Consider the following 19,945-nt stretch of genomic DNA (forward strand, 5'->3'; position numbering starts at 1 on the left):
CCCAATGCAGGGCACCCAATGCAGGGCACCCAATGCAGGGCTCTCAATGCTGTCACCCACTGCCGAGCACCCAATGCAGGGCACCCAATGCAGGGCTCCCAATGCTCGGCTCCCAATGCAGAGCACCCAATGCAGAGCACCCAATGCAGGGCACCCAATGCAGGGCACCCAATGCAGGGCACCCAATGCTCAGCTCCCAATGCAGAGCACCCAGTGCTGGGCACCCAATGCTGGCACCCAATGCAGAGCACCCAATACTGGGCTCCCAACACAGGGCACCCAATGCAGGGCTCCCAATGCAGAGCACCCAATGCAGGGCTCCCAATGCATGGCACCCAGTGCTGGGCTGCCAATGCAGGGCACCCAATGCAGGGCACCCAAAGCAGGGCTCTCAATGCTGTCACCCACTGCCGAGCTCCCAATGCAGGGCACCCAATGCAGGGCACCCAATGCTGAGCTCCCAACACAGGGCACCCAGTGCTCAGCTCCCAATGCAGGGTTCCCAATGCAGAGCACCCAGTTCTGGGCACCCAATGCAGGGCACCCAATGCAGGGCTCCCAATGCAGGGCTCCCAATGCAGGGCACCCACTGCCGAGCTCCCAATGCAGGGCCTCCTAATGCAGGGCCTCCTAATGCAGAGCACCCAATGCAGGGCACCCAGTCCTGGGCTCTCAATGCTGTCACCCACTGCCAAGCTCCCAATGCAGGGCTCCCAATGCTGAGCTCCCATCACTGAGTCCCCAACACAGGGCTCCCAATGCAGGGCTCCCAATGCTGAGCTCCCAATGCTGAGTCCCCAACACTGAGCTCCCAATGCTGAGCTCTGAGCTCCCTTTTCCATCTCACAGACCAGATCACTCCAGCTTCCTCCCATCCGCCCACCCCCCTCTTTTCTCCCCTCCCTCTTTTCTCCCCTCCCTCTTTTCTCCCCTCCCCTTTCTTAAAGCTGGAGATGAAGTTCTCCATTGTCACACACACAAACCCTTCACAAAAGCGGCTCAAACAATGTGTTTCCTCTTCCCCCCCCCGAAGCCCGTTTCCTTTACCAGCCCCATCCCACAGCGAAGCCACAATAGACTTGACCCCACAATCGTTGCCATAGCACAGAAAACAAATGGCACAAACAAAGGAGCTGGTTAATGGAGGGACTCAGTGATCTGTCAGCCCCAAAAAGCTTTGCTTCCACCCCATGGGCTCAGAGCTCATCCCATTGGGCTCCATTATGGGACCCCCAGGACACAGGGAGGTTATGGGACCCCAGGACGCAGGGGGGTTCAGCAGACCAGCTTTACTCTGAATATCCCCCCATATCCCCCCCCCATTCCCCCCAGCCCCCCCATATCCCCCTATATCTCCCTATATCCCCTCCCAGTTCCCCCCATATCCCCTTCCCAGCCACCTATATCCCCCATATCCCCCCTATATCCTCCCATATACCCTCCCAGTCCCCCCTATATCCCCCCATATACCCTCCCAGTCCCCCTATAACCCCCTATATCCCGTACCAGTCGCCTTCCCATTACCACTCAATATCCCCTCCCAGAGCCCCCCCATATCCCTCCCAATATCCCTCCAATCCACTCCAAATTCCCTCTTAACCCCCATATCCCCCCTATAACCCCTTCCAGTTCCCTCCAGTCCCCCATAATCCCCTCCCAGTCCATCCCAGTCCCCCATATCCCCCTATAAACCCCCCCATATCCCCCCATACCTCCCATATCCCCTCCCAGTCCCTCCCATTACCCCTCATATCCCTCATATCCCCTCCCAGTTTCATCCTAGTCCCCCCATATGCCCCTATAACCCCCCATAACCCCTATATCTCCCTATATCCCCTCCCAGTTTCCCCCATATCCCTTCCAGCACCTTAAAATCCCATATCCCCCCTATATCCTCCCAATAACCCTCGCCAGTCCCCCCATTATCCCCCCTATATCCCTCATATCCCCGCTATAAACCCCCCCACTCCCCCTACCCCTCATATCCCCTCCCAGCCCCCCCATATCCCTCCATATCCCCTCCCAGTCCATCCCAGTCCCCCCATATCCCCCTATAACCCCATGTCCCCCCATATCCCTCTCCATTCCCCCATATCCCTCCCATCTCCCAGTACCCCCATATCCCCACATAACCAGCCCCTAGTCCCCGCTATAATCTCCCATTATTCCTCCAGTTCGCTTCCCAGTCCATCAGTCCGCCATAATCGGGCGCCCCATATTCCCTCCCAGGTCCCCCCATATCCCTCCCAGTCCATTCCCAGTCCCCCATAACCCCCCATATCCCCCTATAACCCCCCATATCCCCCTATATCCCCCCCCAGCTAGTGCCATTGTCCCTCAATGAGCCGAGCTGTTCAGCATCAACTGCTCAGCACCAACCCCAGCACAGAGTTGGCTGCAGCCCTGCCCAGCTGCTCCTCTGCTCCATCCCACCCGCAGCACAGAGCAGTGCTGGCATCACCTGCATCTCACACAGCACAGACACAACACTGATTGCATGCAGATAGAGCACACTGAGCTCAGCTTTGTCACCGGGTCAGGAAGCCTCACCTGTAATGTCCTTAAGTTTTGAGGCTCGACCCCCTGAGCTCCAGGCCTGGAGGGCAGCTTGGACAGTCCCTGCTGTCCCACGTGAGCAGGAGATGGCTGCACGATAGACGCCGCATTCTGGACAACCGGAGTCTGGATGGGGAGAAAACAAACAGCAGCATCAATGGGGTGCCCAGAGGGGAAAATCCATCTGCAGCCACAGCAGGAATCAATGCATAGTCCAATGCAGGACTGCAGGGACCGATGCACGATCCAATGCAGGACTGCAGGGATCGATGCATGATCCAATGCAGGACTGCAGGGATCGATGCACGATCCAATGCAGGACTGCAGGGATTGATGCACGACCCAATGCAGGACTGCAGGGATCGATGCACGATCCGATGCAGGACTGCAGGGATCGATGCATGATCCAATGCAGGACTGCAGGGATCGATGCATGATCCAATGCAGGACTGAAGGGATCGATGCATGGTCCAATGCAGGACTGCAGGGATCGATGCATGATCCAATGCTGGACTGCAGGGATCGATGCATGATCCAATGCTGGACTGCAGGGATCGATGCATGATCCAATGCTGGAGGTGCAGAGCTGCACGGCTGCAGCACCCACAGCGACATCAGGGCAGCAGGATGGCTGCATTGCACTAAGAACAATGAGCAGCATTGCAAGGCCTGGCTGCATGGCTGCTCATAAGGACCCATGCAGCACTAAGAACAATGAGCTGCATTGCAAGGCCTGGCTGCATGGCTGCTCCCAGGGCCCCATGCAGCACTAAGAACAATGCAGCATTGCAAGGCCTGGCTGCATGGCTGCACATAAGGACCCATGCAGCACTAGGAACAATGCAGTACTGGAAGGCCTGGCTGCACGGCTGCTCACAAGGCCCCGTGCAGCACTAAGAACAATGCAGCATTGGAAGGCCTGGCTGCATGGCTGCTCACAAGGACCCATGCAGCACTAGGAACAATGCAGTACTGGAAGGCCTGGCTGCATGGCTGCTCCCAGGGCCCCATGCAGCATCGCATCCCACCCGGCCCCGCGCTGAGCTGCACCTTCTGTACCACGTTCTCCTTCTGCAGCTGACTCTGCCTCAGCTTCTTCAGCAGCACCAGCCTGGCCTCCTCCAGCCGCAGCTCGTCCCGGAGCTGCTTGATGAGCTGCTGCCTCTCCTCGATGCTCTTCCCCTGGGAGGAGGAGGAGGAAAAAGTCGGTCAGAGCTGATGGAGCTGAGCCCGAGGGCTGGGATGCACATGGATAAGGAGGGAAGCAGCGATGCTGAAGGTGGGGATCCCTTACCTTGAACATCTCCAGGTTGGCCGCCTTCAGCCTTTCTTCCATGCGGGAGCTGGAGCGGGGGCTGGAGGCCTCGTTGTCGGAGAGGACGATGATGTCTGGGGAGGGGGTGAGGCGGCCCCGGTCCTGGTCACTGGCAGCAGAAGGGAGAAATGGGGCTGGGGGCACAGCAGACATGGGACCTCACAGCCCCCCCCCTGCAGACCCAGTGCTAAGGGCACCCATAAAGGGAACATGAAGGAGAGCCAAAGCCCAGCAGAACCACGACCTCAAAAGCAATAGGGCCAGCACCCCATAGATGGGGCACGAAACCCCACATGGATGCTATCCATCATCCAGCAGCGGTGCAGCCTTGCAGAGCCCGTCCCCAGGGGGGAGGAGAAGCCCCATCCCTTGTGATGGGAGCAGGACCCCCATTCCAGCCCCACATACTGCAGTGCTGGGGTGCTGAGCACTGCAAGGCTGCAGGAATGCATGCAGAAATGCAGCCAGCAATGGGGCTGCATCCAAGCATGGGATGGGAGCCCTGGGAGCACTTGGCAGAGCCCTCAATGACCCCTTTGTGACGGAGCACCACGTGAAGGCAGCGGCTGCTGCTGCTCTGCGCTCAGCCCCTTGCATGGGGCTCTGTGCGCTGCATGGGGCTCTGTGCGCTGCATGGGGCTCTGTGCGCTGCATGGGGCTCTGTGCATTGCATGCAGCAGGACAGGCCTGCACACGAAGCAGCAGAGAATGGAGCCGTCCCTGTGCAGGAACTGCAGCAGCTTCTGGCAGAGCATCGGGAGCCACCGACCCCAGCAATGCAGGTTAGGGTTGGTGTTAGGGTTAGGGTTGATTTTAGGGTTAGGATTAGGGTAGGGTTAAGGTTAGGGTAGGGTTAGGGTGAGGGTTGGTGTTAGGGTTAGGGTTAGTGTTAGGGTTAAGGTTTAGGGTTAGGGTTGGTGTTAGGGTTAGGGTTAGTGTTAGGGTGAGGATTAGTGTTAGGGTGAGGGTTATGGTGAGGGTTGGTGTTAGGGTTGGGGTTAGTGTTAGGGTTAGGGTTGGTGTTAGGGCTAGGGTTATTGTTAGCGTTGGTGTTAGAGTTAGTGTTAGTGTTATGGTTAGTGTTAGGGTTAGTGTTAATGTTTAGTGTTAGGGTTGGTGTTAGGGTTGGGGTTGGTGTTAGGGTTGGGGTTAGGGTTGGTGTTAGGGTTAGGGTGCACCCAGGGACCCCCAGTTGGGCAATGCAGCCCTGGGATTAGGGTTAGGGTTGGTGTTAAGAGTTAGGGTTGGGGTTAGGGTTGGGGTTAGTGTTAAGGTTTAGGGTTAGGGTTGGTGTTAGGGTTAAGGTTTAGGGTTGGTGTTAGGGTTGGTGGTAGGGTTAGGGTTACGGTGAGGGTGCACCCAGGGACCTCCAGCCGGGGCAATGCTGCCCTGGGGTTAGGGTTGGTGTTAGGTTTACAGTTAGGTTTAGGTTTAGGGTTAATGTTAGGGTTAGGTTGCACCCAGGGACCCCCAATTGGGCAATGCAGCCATGTGTCTGCTGCTGCTTTGCTTGGCGAAGCACCCAGATCCCAGAGCTGCCTTATTTCCATTCCATTGGGTTAAATAAGAAAACACCAATCCTGATTTCTGAAGCAAAACCACCATCATCTGCAAAGTGCTGCTGGGTGCAGGGATGGCTTCAGCCCCTTGTGTCACAGCAGGAGCAGAACTGCAGCAGGAGGAAGCGGGGCTGACCCCAATGTGCAGCAGGAGCCGTCAGCTGCCAACCCCCCCCCATGTTCATTCACAGCTTGCAGCAAAAAGAACATTTCTGCTGCTCCTTAGGGCTGCCCCACTGCAAACCTGCATGACCCCAATGCTGTCCTGCTGCTCTGCTTTGTGACTCTACAGCTGCCCTGCTGCACCACTGTGAGATCCCAGAACTGCCCTGTTGCACAGCTGTCTCCATAGCCGCCTTGCTGCAAAGCTGCATGACCCCAATGCTGCCCTGTTGCACCACTATGTGACCCCAGAACTGCCTGGTTGCACATCCACCTCCAGAGCTGCCCTGCTGCAAAGCTGCATGACCCCAATGCTGCCCTGCTGCAAAGCTGCATGACCCCAATGCTGTCCTGCTGCACCACTGTGAGACCCCAAAGCTGCCCCGCTGCAAACCTGCATGACCCCAATGCTGCCCTGCTGCACAGCTGTGTCCCCAATGCTGCCCTGTTGCACAGCTGTAGGACCCCAATGCTGCCCTGCTGCACAGCTGTGACCCCACAACTGCCCTGTTGCACCACTGTGAGACCCCAAAGCCGCCCTGCTGCAAACCTGCATGACCCCAATGCTGCCCTGTTGCACAGCTGCATGACCCCAATGCTGCCCTGTTGCACATCTGTGACCTCAGAGCTGCACAGCTGCCCGTCCCCAGGACCATGTCCGCCCCCAGCAGCAGAGCACAGTGCAGCACAGCCGTGATTCCAGGCCCACAACCTGCCTGCTTCCACCCCACACCGTGTGCTGGGCTCCCAGTGCAGTTGTAACAGCACAGTGATGCTCCTGCAGCCCAGCACGAGGGATCCCTGCATCCCTACAGCTCCATGGCTGCAAACAGAAGGGAATCCAACCATACAGCCCCCATCATGGGAGCTAAACCCAACTGCAGGCAGCCCTAAAGAGCAGAACCCCAACACAGGAGGCCCATGATGTGGGCAGCTCCTCCTGCACCCCAAAGCAATGGGGTGGGGATGGCAGCATCTGTCTGCAGGGAATCCTGCCCCGATGCAGCTCAGCTTGGGATCATCCAGCTCAGGTCACACTCACACCCCCCAGTTCTGCCCCACATCCAGCCCAACCAGAACCCAAAGCGCTTCCATCAGTTCCATCCACATCCCAAGGGCTGAGGGCACACGGAGGGGCTGCAGCTGAGCCCCCCATTGTGCTGTGTGTCATAGGGGGGGCAATAAGAGCACATGGGGGCACAGAGCTGCTCCAGGGGCTCCAGCCACATCAATAGGGCTGGGTCTCACCAGGGCTGGGTCTCACAGTGCTCTCAGAGGTGCCCATAGAACCCAATGGGTGAAATCCCTCCCCCTTTCCCATGCACCCAACAGCACCGAGCACGTGGGTGGAGGGAGGGATAGACCCCATCATACAATAAGGAGCAGAGCAGTCAAACAGCACCCAGCACTTCCAGCAGCACAGGGAGAGCAGGCTCAGCTCCGCCAATACCCCCCAGCCCAGCAGGACGAGCTGCTGCTCCCATTCCTCCTCGGGCAGCGTTGAACCCACCTCCTCCTGGCGCTCATATCCACCGGCTCGTCGTTAATGTTCTCCTTGCCCGGCCTCCCTGCAGTCCTGCCATCCCCATGGGGCCTCAGGCTCCCGTTCAGCTTCTCCTCGTACACTTTCACACCATCTTGTTTGACCGGGAGCTCGTGGGGCACCTCGATGCCCGACAGGTCCTTCCTCTTCAGCAGCGCCAGCATCTTCAGCCTCTCCATGGCCTCGTGTCCCTCCATCTTCAGCCTCTTGGCCAGGACGTCGTCCCTCTCGTCCGCCTGGTCCAGGCTCCTCTTGAGGAGGTTGAGACGCAGCGCGTCCTCCGTCATCCTGTCCATCCTGTGGGGCAGAGGGACACGCTCAGTGCCACGTGTGGGGATACGGGGTGGGGGTCCCACCCCCATTGCACACCCAGCTGCCATAAGGAGCCATGTTGGGGAGCAGGCAGCCCCTGCAGGGCTCAGTGCTGTGCCCAGCCCGGTTTAACCGGCACACAGAGCCCCAGGCAGCACCAAGCCCTATATCTGCCACCTGCACAGCCCCACACGGCCCCACACGGCCCCACATGGCCCCACACGGCCCCACATTGCCTCCAGCTCTGCACAGGGATGGCTCCGTGGCTCCATGTTCAGCTCTGAGCTCTGATGGGCGCATAGCAGAGCAACCCCCCCACGACCCTATAATCTTTAAGGACCCTTCCAACCCATCCCATGGCTCTACAAGCTTTAAAGACCCTTCCAATCCATCCCATGACCCTATAATCCCTAAGGACCCTTCCAACCCATCCCATGTTCCTATGGTCTTTAAGGACCCTTCCAACCCATCCCATGACCCTATAATCCCTAAGGACCCTTCCAACCCATCCCATGGATCTATAATCTTTAAGGACCCTTCCAACCCAACCATCCCATGGTCCTATGATCATTATGGACCCTTCCAACTCGTCCCATAAGGAGATGGGAATGGGAACTGGGATAAGGAGATGGGAATGGGAGCTGGGATTGGGAACTGGGAGCTGGGATAAGGAGAAGGGATTGGAAGCCAGGATGGGAAGCTGAGAATTGAGATCAGGAGCTGGGAATGGGAACTGGGATCAGGGAGCTGAGAATTGAGAATGGAAGCTGAGAGCTGGGATCAGGAACTGGGAATGGGAGCCAGGATGGGGAGCTGAGAGTTGGGATTAAGAGCTGGGAATGGGAACTGGGAGCAGGGAGCTGAGAACTGGGATGAGGAGCTGAGAGCTGGGATCAGGAACAGGGAGTGGGTGCTGAGAATGGAAGCCAGGATGGGGAGCTGAGAGTTGGGATCAAGAGCTGGGAATGGGAATTGGGATCGGGGAGCTGAGAGCTGGGATCAGGAGATGGGAATGGGAGCTGGGAATGGGAACAGAGCTGGGATTAGAAGCCAGGATTGAGAAGCTGGGACTGGGAGCTCGGATGGGGAGCTGGGAAAGGTGGGATGGGGGGGAGCGGGGGCGTGGGGTGGGGGAGCTTGGGGATGGGGAAGCTGGGGTGGGGGGCGAGCTGGGGGTGAGGGGCAGCTGGGGATGGCGGGAGCTGGGGGTGGGGGGCAGTGGGGATGGGGGCAGCTTGGGATGGGGGCAGCTGGGATGGGGGGAGCGAGGGGGTGGGGGGCAGCTGGGGATGGGGGCAAGCTGGGGATGGGGGCAGCTGGGGATGGGGGGCAGCTGGGGATGGGGGCAGCTGGGATGGGGGGAGCTGGGGATGGGGGCAGCTGGGGATGGGCTGATTGCTTCCCCTCTCTGTCTCCCAGCCCCTGCTGGGTTGCTCCCTGCTGAGCACTGCATGCTCAGGGTGCTCACAGCGCTCGATATTATAAATTACTATTTAAAAAACCCCATTAAATAAAATCTCAAACGGTGGCAAAATCCCCAATTGAGGGTGTGGGGGGGGGGGGCAACAAACAGGCTCCAAACAGCACGTTTGGCTTCAGTCTGAGTTACCATCGCCTTCCATTGCAGCAGGGTCAAGAGCAGCCCCAGGCTGCAATAGGAGGATGAGGAGGAAGGGATGAAGGGCTGAAGGCTGCAGGGCTCCAATGGCAGATGGATGGCAGTGCATAGAGCTGCACCGTGGGCATGGGAGGCTGAAACCTCCTGCCGTGCGCTCGGGGCGTTTCGCTGCTCAGTGCTGACAGACAGGTTTGCCATTCCAGCCAAACAAAAGCAGCAGAACCCAGTTCATGTCTCCCCCCCACCCCCCATCCCACACGTCCAAAGGGAGCAGCAATGAAAGCAAATGGATTTGAGGAGCTGGAAGGAGGCAGCACGGCCCCACTGTGTTAATAGCAGAGCGGGTCTGTCCAGGGATGGGAGCAGAATGGCCTGGGATGCAAAGGATCTCAGTGAGCAGTCAGCTCCAACCTCTGACCAATCCATGGACCCTCCGACCATCCCATTGGCCCCTGACATCCCATTGACCCCCTGACCATCCCATTAATCCTCTGACCATCCCATTGACCCCCTGACCATCCATTAACCCTCTGACCATCCCACTGATCCTCTGACCATCCCATTTACCCCCAACCATCCTATTGACCCTCTGACCATCCCATTGATCTCTCATCCATCCCATTAACCCTGTGACCAATCCCAGTACCCCCTGACCATCCCATTTACCCTCTGACCATCCCACTGACTCCTCCACCATCCATTTCCTCTGACCATCCCTTGACCCTCTCACCATCCACTGACCCCTGACCATCCCATTTACGCCTCTGACCACATTTTATCAATTAATCCCTCTCATCATCCCATGGACCCCCTGACCATCCCATTAATCCACTGACCATCACCATGGACCCCTGACGATCCCATTGACCCTCTCACCATCCCATTGGACCCTCCGACCATCCCATGATCCTCCAACCATCCCAGTACCCCCCAACGCATCCCATTGACCTCTGACATCCATGGACCCTCTCACCATCCCATGGGCCCTCACCATCTGCCAGCCTTCCTCACTGCTCCATCCCTCTCTCCTCCATTCCCCACCATACACCAGAGCCCAAAACCCCTCACCAACTTCTCCCTTTTCTCCAATCGATGCCACAGCACCAGGACTCACACCAGCCCCCAAAGCTCAGCCAGCCCCTGCCTTCAGCTGGAGCTCTCAGCCATGGTGAGCTCAAGGCTTCCAGCAGCTCGCCAGCACCATCCCAGCACACGGAGGGATGCCATGGAGGAGAAGCTGAGCTCTGGGTGCTGCTGTTGGCTCGGGGAGCAGCTCAGCCCTCAGCCCAGATCTCAGTTCACATCTCAGCCCCGATCTCAGCTCTCAGCCCAGCTCTCACTTCTCAGTTCAGCTCTCAGCCCATCTCTTCAGCCCAGCTCAGCCCTCAGCCCAGCTCTCAGCCCTCAGTTCACATCTCAGCCCAGATCTCAGCCCAGCTTCCCAGGCCCGATCTCAGCTCTCAGCCCATCTTCCAGCCCTCAGCTCTCACTTCTCAGTTCAGCTCTCAGCCCATCTCTCAGCCCAGCTCAGCTCTCAGCCCTCAGTTCACATCTCAGCCCATCTCTCAGCCCAGCTCAGCTCTCAGCCCAGATCTCAGCCCTCAGTTCACATCTCAGCCCAGATCTCAGCCCAGCTTCCAGCCCCGATCTCAGCTCTCAGCCCATCTCTCAGCCCTCGGCCCAGTCTCACTTCTCAGTTCAGCTCTCAGCCCATCACTCAGCTCAGATCTCAGCTCTCAGCCAGAAGCGCCAGCTCTCAGCCCATCTCTCAGCCCAGCTTTCAGCTCAAATCTCAGCCCATCTCTCAGGCCCAGCTGAGTGTATTAAAGTCACGGTGTGTTTCAACTCATCCCTTCGGTGGCAGCTTTGGGACGTGGAGAAATAAAGACAAAGGCTGATGATGGTTCTTCAGTTGGAGCTGCCGATGGCCGGGATGGAGCAGCTCGGAGCCCACCCCGAGGTGGGGAGGGGCAGAATTAAATGGGGGGGGGGGGTTTAAAATCACCACGACGGAGCCACTGGGAACGGACGGAGAGAAACGGAGCCTGGGGCGGCCACCGGAGCTGCGGGGTGATAAACGGAACGGAACGGAATGGAACGGAATGGAACGGAATGGAACAGAATGGAACAGAGTGGAATGGAACGGAATGAGGAACGGAATGGAACGGAACGGAATGGAACGGAATGGAACGGAATGGAACGGCACGGGAATGGAATGGAACGGAATGGAATGGAACGGAACAGAATGGGAACGGATGGAACGGAATGGAATGGAACGGACAACGGAATCGGATATGGAACGGAATGGAACGGAACGGAAATGGAACGGAATGGAACGAACGGAATGGAACGGAATGGAAACGGAATGGAAACGAAGGAACGGAATGGAACGGAATGGAACGGACGGAATACGGAAGGAACGGAATGGAACGCGGAATGGAACGGAATGGAACGGAATGGAACGGAATGGAACGGAATGGAACGGAATGGAACGGAATGGCTCAACATGGCACAACATGGCACGGAACGGCTCAACATGGCATGGCACAACACGGCACGGCTCTGCTCAACTTGGCATGGCACGGCTCGGCACGGCTCAACATGGCACGGCTTAACACGGCACGGCATGGCACAACACAGCACGGCTCGGCACTGCTTAACACGGCACGGCTCAACACGGCATGGCACGGCTCGGCACTGCTTAACATGGCACGGCACAACATAACATGGCACGGCACGGCAAGACTTAACACGGCACAGCACGGCAACTGCTCGGCTCAGCATGGCACGGCACAACATAACATAGATCAACATGGCACGGCTCGGCACTGCTTAACACGGCACGACTCGGCTCAACATAACACGGCACGGCTCAACACGGCTTGGCACGGCTCAACATAACATAGCTCAACATGGCACGGCTCAACAAGGCTCAACATGGCTTGGCTCGGCTCAACATAACATGGCACGGCTCGGCTCAGCACGACTCAACACGGCTCAACATGGCCCGGCACGGCTCAACACGGCACAGTTCAACATGGCACGGCACAACATGGCACGGCACAACATGGCCCGGCTCAATACAGCTCGGCACGGCTCGGCTCAACATAGCATGGCTCAATACGGCTCGACACGGCACAGCACGGCACTGCTCAACATGGCCTGGCTCAACACAGCTTGACACGGCACAGCACGGCACAATATAGCACAGCTCAACATGGCCCGGCTCAATACGGCTTGGCACGGCACAGCACGGCACGGCTCAATACAGCTTGACACGGCACAGCACGGCACAATATAGCACAGCACAATATAGCACGGCTCAACATGGCCTGGCTCAATACGGCTCGGCACAGCTCGACTCAACATGGCACGGCACAGCACGGTTCAATACGGCACAGCACGGCTCAGATCAACACGGCTCGACTCAACACGGCTCGACACGGCACTGCTCGGCACAATATAGCACGGCTCAACATGGCCCGGCTCAATACGGCTCGGCACGGCTCAACACGGCACAGCACGGCTCGGCTCAACACAACACGGCTCAACACGGCTCAATACGGCTCGGCACGGCACTGCACGGCACAATATAGCACGGCACAACATGGCCCGGCTCAACACGGCACTGCTCAACATAACATGGCACGGCTCGGCTCGGCTCGATACGGCTCGGGCGGCGCTCACAGCGGGGGCTGCGATCACCGAGCGAGGAGGGTGGCGGGGGGAGGTTAATGGGGGGGGGGCGCGGCGCTCCCGTATTGGAGAACGCGTGGAGTGGGACGGTGCGAATGGGGGGGGGGGGCGCATTGAGACGGCACACGCGCTGCCAAATGGGGCTGGGGGGGGGGGGGAGAGATGGAAGGATTTGGGGGGGGGGGGGGGCTGGGGATTTCTGGGGTGGGGGGGGGCTGCAAGCTTTTGTCTGTGCTCGGCGATACTCACAGTATAGAACAGCGAACGAGGCCGCCGCGCTCCGTCTTTGACAAGCGAATTACGCCGGGGGGGGCGGGGAGGGGTCGCGATGGGGGGGGGGGGGGTTAAAGAAAAATGGGGGGGGCCGTTAGGGATGGGGGGGGTTAAAGATGGGGGGGTGGTGGGGCGGCTCAGTGCCCCCCGACGCCCACGTCACCGGGCCCACGACAGCTGTCCATCATCCGCCGCATGTTTATATTAAAACAAAAGAAAAAGGGGGGGGCCGGGGTGTTGGGATGGGGGGGGGGATGGGGAGGGGGGGGGTTGGTTTTTTTGCCCTTTACCTTCACGACATCTTCTACTCGCGGGGAAAAAGAAGGAAAAATCCAAAACCCGGCCAAAAAATATACAAAAAAAAACCCCAACCGGTCCAACAGCCGTTTGTAACGCTCAGGAACACGTTCGGGTTTGGGGGGGGGGGGGATGGGGGGGTGTTTTTAAAGGCGCCGTTTTGTGTTAAAGTCACTGGTGGAGACCCCTCCCCCCCCCCGCCCCCCCCCCCCGTTCTTTGGGCCGCCCTGCGACCCGGCCAAACTTTGTCCTCATTCCATGGCTCCGCGCGCGACGCCCGTTAAAACGGGACACGCGCGGCGGCATTTGGGGGGGGCATGGGGCCGGACATGGGGGGGCGTCATCGGGAGGGGGGGTTCATAGGGCTGCTATGGGGGCTTGCTATGGGGCGCGGCTGTGGGGCAGACATGGGGCGGCTATGGGGGCTGCTATGGGGCGGACATGGGGCTGCTATGGAGGCGGCTATGGGGCTGCTATGGGGCCTGCTATAGGGCGGCCATGGGGCTGCTATGGGGGCAGACATGGGGCTGCTATGGGGGCAGCTATAGGGCGGCCATGGGGCAGACATGGGGCTGCTATGGGGGCACTATGGGGGCTGCCATGGGGCCCCCATAGGCCCCAGCACTAGAACACCCCATAGGTCCCAGCAATGGGATCCTGGAGGCCCCCATTAATGCTACTCCCCATAGACCCCAGCATCACAGCCCCCCAGCACCACTACACCCCATAGATCCCAGCAATGGGACCCTGAGGTCCCCATTAGTGTGATACCCCATAGACCCCAGCACTGTGGCCCCCCAGCACCACTACACCCCATAGATCCCAGCAATGGGGTCCTGGAGGCCCCCATCAATGCTACTCCCCATAGATCCCACTACACCCCATAGACCCCAACAATGGGGTCCTTGAGGCCCCCATCAGTTCTACTCCCCATAGGGCCCACCATTATGGCCCCCCCAGCACCACTACAACCCATAGATCCCAGCAATGGGGTCCTTGAGGTCCCCATCAGTTCTACTCCCCATAGTACCACTACACCCCATAGACCCCAGCAATGGGGTCCCTGAGGTCCCCATCAATGCTACTCCCCATAGTACCACTATACCCCATAGATCCCAGCACTGTGGCCCCCCAGCACCAGAACACCCCATAGATCCCAGCAATGGGACCCTGAGGTCCCCATGAGTGTGATACCCCATAGACCCCAGTACTGTGGCCCCCCAGCACCACTACACCCCATAGATCCCAGCAATGGGGCCCTTGAGGCCCCCAGCCCCATTGGGAGAACAACCTGCTTGACCCCCCAGCGGTGTGTTGGGGTGAGGGAAGGGCAGAGCATCCCAGCCCCATAGATCTCATGGCATTTGAGGGTCCTTTCCCCAGGACCATCCTCTGGGTGCTTCTATTCCCACGCTGAAAAGCCCTTTGACTGCATTAACAATAGGGGCTTTGATGCGGCCCTTCCCAGCCCCATCCATTATGTGCAGGTGATGCAGAGCTCAGGACCCCCCCCCCGACCCACTGGGGAGGGTCAGCTCAGCCCCCAGCGGGTTCTGAGGTCCCCCCCAACCCAACCCATGGCCCTATTATCTTTAAGGACCCTTCCAACCCACCCCATTGGTTCTATGAGCTTTAAGGACCCTTCCAACCCATCCCATGACCCTAAAATCTTTAAGGACCCTTCCAACCCACCCCATGACCCTATAAGCTTTAAGGACCCTTCCAACCCACCCCTTTGGTTTTATGAGCTTTAAGGACCCTTCCAATCCATCCCATGGCTCTATGAGCTTTAAGGACCCTTCCAACCCATCCCGTGATCCTATAATCTTTAAGGACCCTTCCAACCCATCCCATGACCCTATAATCTTTAAGGACCCTATAATCTTTAAGGACCCTTCCAACCCACCCCATTGGTTCTATGAGCTTTAAGGACCCTTCCAACCCATCCCATGACCCTATAATCTTTAAGGACCCTTCCAACCCATCCCATGGATCTATAATCTTTAAGGACCCTTCCAACCCATCCCATGACCCTATAATCTTTAAGGACCCTTCCAACCCATCCCATGGCTCTATGAGCTTTAAAGACCCTTCCAACCCATCCCATGACCCTATAATCTTTAAGGACCCTTCCAACCCACCCCACAGCTCTATGGTCTTTAAGGTCCCTTCCAACCCAACCACCCCACAGCCCTATAACCTCTAAGGACCCTTCCAACCCACCTCATGGCTCTATGACCTGTAAGGACCCATCCAACCCACCCCACAGCTCTATGACCTGCAAGGACCCTTCCAACCTACCCCAAAGCTCTATGGTCTCTAAGGACCCTTCCAACCCAACCACCCCACAGCTCTATGATCTCTAAGGACTATTCCAACCCACCTCATGGCTCTACAAGCTGTAAGGACCCCTCCAACCCACCCCATGGCTCTATGACCTGCAAGGACCCTTCCAACCCACCCTACAGCTCTATGGTCTTTAAGGTCCCTTCCAACCCAACCACCCCACAGCTCTATGGCCTGTAAGGACCTTTCCAACCCACCCTACAGCTCTATGACCTGCAAGGACCCATCCAACCTACCCCATGGCTCTATGATCTCTAAGGACCCTTCCAACCCACCCTACAGCTCTATAACCTGTAAGGACCCTTCCAACACAACCCACCCCACAGCTCTATAACCTCTAAGGACCCTTCCAACCCACCCCATGGCTCTATGACCTGTAAGGACCCTTCCAACCCACCCCATGGCTCTATGACCTGCAAGGACCCTTCCAAACCAACCACAACACAACACGACCAGGCTCAGGACCCAAAGCAGGATCCACCCCCACCCCAGCCGCCCATTGTGGGTCCGGGCCCCACATCCATGGGGCGCTGCCATGCCGGGGACATCCCATTGCCATCAATGGGAACCAACCACCACCAAGGTGCCAACACAGAACCATGAATGGCATTTAAAGGCTCCGAGATTGAATGAGAATCAGGGATTTCAATAATAAAGGGTGAGTTGAGGGAGGGGAAAACGAGTTGGATTTGGGAACAAGGGTCGATTCCTAAGGAACCATTTTGAAACCCATCGGCATCCTGCAGGATCCGGCCCACATCAAAGCAGGGAGAGCAGCAATAGGGGCAATAGGGGCTATAGGGGCAATAGGGGCGATAGGGGCGATAGGGGCTATAGGGGCTATAGGGGCAATAGGGGCAGTAGGGGCAGTAGGGGCAGTAGGGGCAGTAGGGGCGGTACGGGCTATAGGGGCGGTACGGGCTATAGGGGCGGTACGGGCTATAGGGGCGATAGGGGCGATAGGGGCAATAGGAGCAATAAGGATCAATAGGGGCAGAGTGGGGCAATAGGAGCAATAAGGATCAATAGGGGCAGAGTGGGGCAATAGGAGCAATAGGGGCTATAGGGGCTATAGGGGCTATAGGGGCTATAGGGGCTATAGGGGCTATAGGGGCTATAGGGGCCGGGGCTGGGAGCAAACAGAGCCCACGAGGTCGCAGAGTTTTGTTTTGTCTTGGCAGAGCTCGGAGCTGAGATACGGCAACAGCAACAACAGCAACAGCAACAACACTGCGGGGGATGCAATGGGAGCAGGACACGGGGATGGGGGGCAGGACACGGGGATGGGGGGCAGGACACGGGATGGGGGTAGACAGGAGGGAAGGGGTTAAGGATAGGGCACCACACAAGGGATGGGGATATGCAGATGGGCCGGATCAGGATGGGTGGCTACCATAGCGCAGGAGCTTGGGGGGACACACAAAGGACTTGGGTATGAAGGCTGGGGCACAAAGGGCTGGGGGTATGCAGGGCTGGAGAGGCAGGATCAACAAGCTAATGAGGGGCCAATGCAGGATGAAGGGGGGGTCGAGAAATGGAGGGCAACACACAGGCTGGGGGCACAGAGGATGGGGGGTACCAGGTAGGGCTGTGGGAACACAGGACTGTGGTAGCAGGGCTTGGCGGGGCAGCACTGCAGCAATGGGGGCATCAGGATGGGGGGGACGGGAGGGGGGTAACACAGGGCTGGGGGCACACACAGAGGACTGGCTAATGAAGAGGCTGGGGGCACAAAGGAGGGGTACGGCAGGGCTGGGGGGGACAGGACACAAGAATGGGCACACAGGGCTAGATACAGGGAAATGGGGTCCACAACGGGGCTGGGGGGACAGCAACTCGCAATAGTGGAGGGCAATGGGGGGAGCAGGGCTGGGGGGGCACAATGCAGGGCTGGGGGCGCAACAATACAAGGCATAGGGGGGCTACAAATACAGGGCGTACGAAGAGGCACGAAACAGAGCCTACGCGACACCAAGGAGCAACAAAAGGCTGGGGAGGGCCACAACTACAGAGCTGGAGCGGGGCAAACACAGGGCTGGGGGGGAGCACAATACAGAGCTGGGGGGGGGCCCACATAACAGGCCCTGCGGGGGCACACAAACAGGGCTGGGGGCACAAAGCGGATCCTGGGGGCACAAGCAGCTGGGGATAACAGGCTGGGCCAAGCAATCAATGCCCAGGGAGACGGACATGATCAGGATGGGCACACAGGGCGGAGGGCACAAAGCAGGGCTGGGGGGCAACAATGAGGGATGGCGGGGCACAAATGCAGGCCAGGAAATAATACAGGCTGTGGGGGAGCCACAAATTGCAGGGCGAGGGTCAACAAACAGGCTGGGGGGGCACAATACAGGCTGGGGGGGCACAATACAGGCTGGGATAACAGGGCTGGGGGGCACAATGAGGCTGGGGGGCAAATGCAGGCGGGGAAAAACATGGGCTGGGGGCAAATATCAGAGCTGGGGGGGGCACAAAAACGAGGCTGGAAATATAAATCAGGCTGGGGATAACAGTGCATGGGGGGGCACAAAGGCGGGATAGCTGGGGGGAGCACGAACCACCGTCTGAGCGCCCCCCCCCCACCTCCAAATGCTGCAAACGCCACTCGCACACCTCCAACACCTAGCACATCGTAAGCCAACAGCAACGCAGAGTCTGGAGCCCCCCCATCCCCAACACTTGATACACAGACCACATCCCCTATAGAACCCCATTGACACCCATAGGGCCAAGCCCACCCAATGTGGGGCCAGCCCACACCAGACCCTAAAGGCTGATGTGGAGCGGACGAAGGAGACGAAGGGAGGATGTTGGGTCCGTTCCAGGGGTGGGATCGCCCACTGAGGCCCCTAGGTGGGGCTGGGGGGTCCTGGGGGGACCCATGTGACCCAGTGCTAAGGAGGTGGGCAGACCTTCAGGCTCCAATCGACCCTCCCCCTCATTAACGTGGCATCCAGATGGGAACCCCCCCATTTAAAGAGGCACCAATAGGACCCCTCACCCTTGTTTAACAGGCGTCCAATCGGGACCCCCCCTCATTAACATAGCTGTCCAATGACCCCTCAGGGTTCTTTAACGGGCACAAATGGGACCAACCCCCCCTCTTCATTTAACGTGATTTCCAATGGAACCACCCCCCTCCATTTAACGTGGCTTCCTAACGGGAACACCCCCTCAGGTGTTAACGGGGATTCCAATGGAACCACCCCTCAATTTAAGGGGCTTCTAAGGGACCCCAGCCCTCATTTAACAGGGCTTCCAATAGGACCCCCCCCTCAGTTTAACGGGCTTCCAATGGGCGGGGGTTCCCATTCCAATGGGGGGGGGCCTCAGGTCTTAAGCTGCCGGCTTCCAATGAGACTCCCCTCATCTTAACGGGGCTGTCCCACATGGGACCTGATCCACGCCGCCTCATCTTAAACCAAGCTCAAATGGAATCCCCCCCTCCCATTTAACTGCTCTCCAACGTGACGACCCTACCCCAAATTACAACGGGGCTGACCAATGTGAAACCCTCACCCCTTCAGTGTTTAAGCCGAGCTAACAAGGCAAACCTACCCACCCATCATAACGGGCGCTATTCCAATGAAGAACCCACCAACACCCCATCCCCTTAAACGAGAGGGGCTCAACAAGGGCCCCCCACACCACCCCCCCCAACCTCCAAAACATAAACTCTCAACCCCACCGCCGACCTCCACATCGACCACCCCCCCACTACATTAAGGGCTTCTAATGGGACCAGCCCCCTCATTAACGTGCTCTCTAAACGGGACCCCAATCTACAGGTGTAATTAAGCACGCGCTTCCAACGGAAAACACCCCCCAGCCCGTCATATTAACAGGGCTTCTAATAGGAACACCATCCCCGCCCCCTCCTCGGAGTGTTAACGCGAGGCATTCAAACGGGACCCCCCTCATTTAAACACGGGCGGCCAATGGGATACCCCCACCCCCACAGGTTTTAACGGGGACTTCCAATGGACGCCCCCCCTCATTCTAACAGGGCTCCAACGGCCACCCCCCCAATTATCAGGTGTTTTAACGTGCTTCAAATGGAACCCACCCTCATTTAATCCCAGAACTTCTAATTGGGAACCCCCCCTTCCATCTAGGGGCTCTAAGACCACACCCTTGTCATGGGCTCTAGGACCTGTCCCCGCGCAAATATAAAGCTCTTTGGGGTCGAAGAGAAGCGGGCGTCCCGCGAGCACCCGACAATCAAGAGATGGATCCTCCATTCCGTCGCGTCCACGGGCTCACCACGA

The 19,945-nt window shown here is 58.3% G+C and overlaps 1 protein-coding gene across 1 annotated transcript in view; it reads right to left on the bottom strand.

Moving 5' to 3' along the window:
• Positions 1–7,610, bottom strand: part of GATAD2B (GATA zinc finger domain containing 2B) — a 19,351-nt gene extending 11,741 nt beyond the window's left edge. Inside the window, exons 1-4 of the mRNA XM_015884356.2 lie at positions 7,103–7,610; positions 3,851–3,980; positions 3,607–3,738; positions 2,551–2,682 (exon numbers count right to left, since the gene is read on the bottom strand). Coding sequence (XP_015739842.1) covers positions 2,551–2,682; positions 3,607–3,738; positions 3,851–3,980; positions 7,103–7,515 — 807 coding nt within the window. The 5' untranslated portion in view covers positions 7,516–7,610. The remainder of the gene's footprint in view (positions 1–2,550; positions 2,683–3,606; positions 3,739–3,850; positions 3,981–7,102) is intronic.
• Between the last annotated feature and the right edge of the window lie 12,335 nt (positions 7,611–19,945).

The sequence above is a fragment of the Coturnix japonica genome, chromosome 25 (assembly GCF_001577835.2).
Source record: "Coturnix japonica isolate 7356 chromosome 25, Coturnix japonica 2.1, whole genome shotgun sequence".
Taxonomy (NCBI): domain Eukaryota; kingdom Metazoa; phylum Chordata; class Aves; order Galliformes; family Phasianidae; genus Coturnix; species Coturnix japonica.